At 32.0% G+C, this 5,791-nt stretch overlaps 1 protein-coding gene across 1 annotated transcript; it reads left to right on the plus strand.

Annotated features, from left to right (window-relative positions):
* Positions 1 to 2,260: 2,260 nt before the first annotated feature.
* On the plus strand, positions 2,261 to 3,758 carry LOC107411736 (uncharacterized). The gene is made up of 2 exons (XM_016019384.4): positions 2,261 to 2,418; positions 2,625 to 3,758. Exon 2 carries the CDS (start codon positions 2,896 to 2,898, stop codon positions 3,493 to 3,495), a length of 600 nt encoding a protein of 199 aa, XP_015874870.4. The 5' UTR covers positions 2,261 to 2,418; positions 2,625 to 2,895; the 3' UTR covers positions 3,496 to 3,758.
* Positions 3,759 to 5,791: the final 2,033 nt, after the last annotated feature.

Raw genomic sequence — 5,791 nt, forward strand, 5'->3', positions numbered from 1 at the left:
ATACATATTTTCCAGAACATTCCTCCAAAATTATAATTGCTAGCTTGAGAAAAACCCATAATGTATTCAGCGCAGCATTGAGTAATAGCACGTCCATAAGAAATCCAATCTTTAAACTTCATAAATTCATAGATTAATTTGTACAAATTATGTTGACATTGATATTATATTCATATATCCTATAAAATAAACATCAACCATAAGTTAGTACATCCATATAATTAATCCAAATGCAAACTTCGATAATTTTGATTACCCCACATTTGAAGAATGTCATACAAACACAAAAATTACAACCACAAAAATAATAAACAACTAGTAGCATAATATCTCATCAATGCTTCGTGCAAGAAAAAAAAAAAAATATATATATATATATATATATATATTTTCAATAAAATAAATAACATTTAAATTTTATCTAATATTAGTAAACAATATTCAAACAAAATATGTAAAGATATATATATATATATATACATATATACACTCTTACGTAATAAACACATGTATGTATTCAAAGCCAAAAAACCAACCATTTAAATATATGAACTTTCAAAATAAATTCAATAAAGCTATAACCGATCGAGCACATTTAATCACTAATAATTTTTTTCTCAAAGAAGGGCTGTCAATGGTGGAGCACCATGCCTTCCACACCCACTTGAATCGCCCAAGAGATCCCACAGGCGACCATAGCAGGATTTCACCCACCAATTCCTCTGGAGGAAGAAGAAGCAGATCATCATCATCATGCTTCTTCATCTCTATATTCTCTATTCTTCGGCCAATTAGAAAAACATAGCGTTATTAAGTTGTGATGACGGTTTTAGAATTAGAGTATTGATGTAGAAGTGATAAAGAAACAACTTCAAGAAATAGCACATATTATTACTTATCAAACAACATATATTTTTTGTTCTGAATTAATTATAAAATGGTTATCAGCTCACAATTATAAATAAGTTTTGGCGGGGAAACTTGGTATTCACATAGAGTTGGTAGTTTATATCTGTTAATTTCGACAGCTCTTTCATGGTTTTAACATATGAACAGATCAAACATGCAATTTTATGGTGTCTATTATTTGTATTTTGTTGGAAACAATGTCCTACTACGATTTCTTTGATAAAGCCACTTGTTCTGTTTTTATTTTTGTCCATTTATATACTTTAGAAAAAATTGTGCCCTAAGTTTCCAGTTTTAGTAACTTAATTCTATGCGAATGTGTCCCTTCTTTTAAGCATTATTCCCTGCATATATTAAGTTTCAAAGTAGTCATGTTGTTATTTATCTAAACATCATAATATGGGTTTATTTTTTATATTTATCTTCTGAAGTCCATAATGCTTCAACTTTTCAGTCAGTTTCTTATTCAGCTGGCAGCGTAATAAGATATATAATTTAGGTTTAGTTGCACTTTGATAATTTTGAATTTTTAAAATTTTACAATTTGGGCCTTCAACTTTCAAAAGTAGTAATTTAACCTTTTAATTTTTCAATTTATTGCAAACGGTCTAATCCCCTAATAGTTCTGTCTAAAAAAATATTTCTATGATGGATTGAAAGCAATAGAGTCTATGAAGAAAGCATCCAGGTGAACGAAATTATTTGCAATATTTGTTTGGCCAAACTTGAAAATTAAACCGATCTACAATAAACTGAAAAATTAAGGATCTAAATGGCTTCGTTCAAAAAAAAAAAAAAAAAAAAAAGATCTAAATGACTATTTTTGAAAGTTGAGGGATTAAACAACTCAAAATATTAAACTGTGATTGAGTATCTCACAAATACCATAACATAGAAAATATGAACCATGTATTATGCTAGCTTTTCAATTTTCCATTGCCCTGTATGAAACAGACATTTACATATGCATTTGTACTAAAAGAAAAAAAAAAATTTACATATAAAAGATACTTTTATATGTACTAAAGAAGCATTAAGCTATGCACCGTCACCATCCCTTGTCAAGAAGCTATCCTTCGTGGTTAAGGCAAGCTAATAGACAATTATTCATAAAGCTTTTACTCAATGAAAGCTTGACACATGGACAAAAGAACATAACTCTAACTTACATCTCGTGTGCATGGTGAAAATCCAATCTTTTCAAGTGAAAAAGGAATTCCATATACAATCACTTTTGAAAAAGTCGCAAGTGTGGATCCCATAGCAAACTTAGCTAAGAAGCATGATAATAGTACTACCAAAAAATAAAAATAAAAAAAGCATAATAAAAGTGCTTGTAAATACATATATAAGTAAACGGTGAGTATAGATGATGATAAGCCAAACTCTTCCATTCCTCGATCTCCGAATCACTTAATAAGCTCATTTACTTTGTTAATCCCTCATATCTCATTCTCTCCCTCATCCTGCCTTCACTCTTCCTTCAACATTTCTCTCTGCAACCAAGAGGTACATGCTACGACTCCATTTTGATTCTCCTTGGATATTAATTAGTGATTAATTTCTGTTTCCTTTGCTTGCACAGATATTTAATGGGATAAAAAAAGTGTAAAAAGAAAGATATTTTTTACTCTGTCCATTCATTTAATATCTTCTTTCTTTCTTTTTTGTTTGCTTTTTAACTTGTTTTCTTTCTTTTATACCTCCTTTGGCAGAAAAAATGGATGACATCGCATAAATGCAATTGAAGCCATAGAATACTGCATATAACACATATATCCAACTGTAAAATCAGCGAAGAGCTTTTGAGTTTTCGCCTTGATTATACATGTGAAACAATGCTCTGCTTATATCCATATGATCACTGAAATCTAGTGGAAGTTAATTATATATCCCAATCCCCAAGCAAAAATTCACTGAATAATTAATTCAGCTTTGGCTTATATATTCCAACATATCTATCTATCTCCATAGTCAAATTAAGGTATGAATAATATTCCATTAGATTACCTGAGAAAAATGGGTACATACGAAATTAAATACAATGGTGTCAATATGAAGGTGAGTGTAGTGGACAATGCAAGTGTAGTTGACGAAAAGATGTCTGAAATAAGGTCTTTGCTGCAAAGTCAAAGTCATCGTCTTGTTGGGCTTGACTTCAACATCAGTTATTGCCAAGTGAACATGGTACTAGTTTGTGTTGGGAGTCGTTGCGTAATCGTTCAATTGAATCACATGGCTCAAATTCCACAATCTCTGATAAGCTTTCTGGGAAATGAGCATATTTGTTTTGTGGGTCGGAATTTGAACTCCTATTCTCATATATGGAAGAAACGTTTAGAAATAGTGGATCGTAAAATAGGGGTTGAAGTGGGATACTTGGCAGCTAAGGTACTGAAGAAGCCCGAACTCCTTAACAGCTCACTTTCAATCATAGCAGGGGAAGTTGGTATTCCCAAAGAAGAACCCATTTCTGGGAATTTGGACCCCTTTTCCACGGTTTTCTCACCGGAACAGATCAAAGAGGCAATTTATGATGTCTATTATTCTTATGCTATTGGAAACAAGGTCCTGGGGATGCTTTAATCAAGTGGTTTGCTCTGTTTTTGTTTGAGTCCCTTCTTGCATGACTCCCCACATGTAATAAGGGTTCCATAGTAGTGTGTGTTTGCATTTAAATTATCATACTCGATCTCTGGATCTCTGTCAAATGAAATAGTGGTTTTGTGACTGTCCTATAGGTATGGTTGTCAAATGAAATAGTGGTTCCCACTATGTCAAGATGTGAGTTCTTTGCTGTTATATATCTATGGATCATATTTTATGCAAATGTGGACTTGTTTTATGTATTTACTTTCTGAATTTCATATTGCTTCATCTTTTAATGGAGTTCCTTATTAAGGAAGCTAGATATATAGTTTTTGGCAACAAATGAGAGTTTCTATCTTCGGTTGTTGATAATTAAGTTGGTTTTTTGTTTATTGGTATCTGCTGATTTTTACAAGCAAGAAGGGGTGGCTCATCAATCCATTGAAATGATTATTGCTACTCATTTTTCTACAGAAATTTCTCATAGTCCATAATGAGACTACTTTTAGTCTATGAAAGAGTTTAATTTGCATTGCTTTGACATGAAACATAACCGAGGATCAATGTATTTGGTATTAACAGTTCAGATTAAATATCAGAAATACCATGCCATAGCAAACAGGAACTATTTAATTGCTTTTCCTTTGAAAAGAAGTACATATTATTTCAATTTCCATTGCAGTATACATATGAAACACAATGTCTGTTTGAATATCCATATGCAAATGTACTTAAAAAATAGACGTATATGAAAGAAATACTCTAAGCAGAAAACTAAATATGTACACAAGCATATATATCAATTATTAAGCTTTTAAGTGTAACTAGACATGACTCTCTACTGGTAAAAGCGGGGTTAAATTCGGATACTTGGCTGCTAGGGTGCTGAAGAAATCTCAACTCTCCAAGAACATGGGATTAGCAGAGTTAGCAGGTGAACTGGACATCAACTTTAAAAGTATTATACCACCTCTAGATATGGAAACTGGACAAAGTCTGATGACTGGAATAAAATGCTGTATAATGCTTGTGTTTCTTATGCAATTGGTAACATAAGCTAAGGTTAGACTTTGTTTGTTATGGTGGAAAAGTGGAAGGAAGAAAAAAAATGGATGGAAAAGTGGAAGAAGGGAAAATAGGTTTAGTTGTTTGACTAGGAAGGAGAAGAGGATGAATGGACAATTAGAGGATGGGCTTTCCATCCAAAACAATCATTTTATATATGGAGGGATTACTAAAAGGAAAAGCATTCAGTGAATACAAAATAGCTAAACTTACCAAAATTTTTTTTCCTTCCCTCCATTTTTCACTTCAATACCAAATGAAGGATAGAATGTAATTAATTTTTCATCCTTCATCTCATACCAAACAACAGGAGGGAATAATATGAATTTTGTTATCCCTCCAGTTCTCCATTTCTTTTTTATTTTTCATCTTTCTTCTTTTCTATCCCTCCTACCAAAAAACTAGGTTTATACATATGGTGGGAAATTAGGAATTGAGGTCACTTATTCAATCAGATAGATGGTATATGTTTTCGCCTATTATATTTTGTAGCTTAATTTCCTTGAGTACTTTAAGGCTATGTAATGATATGTTTTAGAATATGGTTAAGTAATTTGATTATGTTATTTTCAATTGTTAAGGAATTTAGCTAGGGAGTGCATTTGTCTTTTGTGTATTATAATATGCAGAATTCGTGGTAGAATTTGTTACACATAAAAAGATACATGTTTATTTATAAGGAAAAATTTAAAGAAAGTAGTAACATAACTAATGCAATTATATATGTTTACATATAGTAATTGAAGTATACTTTAAATTAGAGAGTGTTTATGCACTTCAAAGTATGCAAACAATCAAGAGGATAACCATATAGCCTTTATATGCACTATGTACTTAACTTAAGCATGCTTGCATGAACTGGACTGACTCTTTACTCTAACTAATGCAGTCTAATTTACAGTTGACAATGCTAGTCTAGTTAAAGAAATTAAGGTTGTTGGAGTTAAGGTCTTTGCTAAATCAACGTGTCATGGAGCTTATGTAAGAATCAGATTCATATAATTTGTGTTAATGGACATTACGGTACTAATTTGCATAAGGACTCTGTTTCCTGGTCCTTCAAATGAAGTACATTGTAACACCCCGTCCCAAACCACATCGGAATTTTGGCACGTTGACCGATATTGACCGTTGACCGAGTGGGTCAAAAGTTGACTTTTTGTTCCACTTGGAATTTCTAGTTGACCGTGGTACCGTAGCAAAGTACATGATGCCCCGAGTTCGTAGA

This window comes from Ziziphus jujuba, chromosome 10 (genome assembly GCF_031755915.1).
Source record: "Ziziphus jujuba cultivar Dongzao chromosome 10, ASM3175591v1".
Classification (NCBI taxonomy): Eukaryota; Viridiplantae; Streptophyta; class Magnoliopsida; order Rosales; family Rhamnaceae; genus Ziziphus; species Ziziphus jujuba.

What these genes read in the sequence shown, in the direction of transcription:
- LOC107411736 (XM_016019384.4), top strand. Translation starts at nt 2,896, where the DNA reads ATGAATAATATTCCATTAGATTACCTGAGAAAAATGGGTACATACGAA.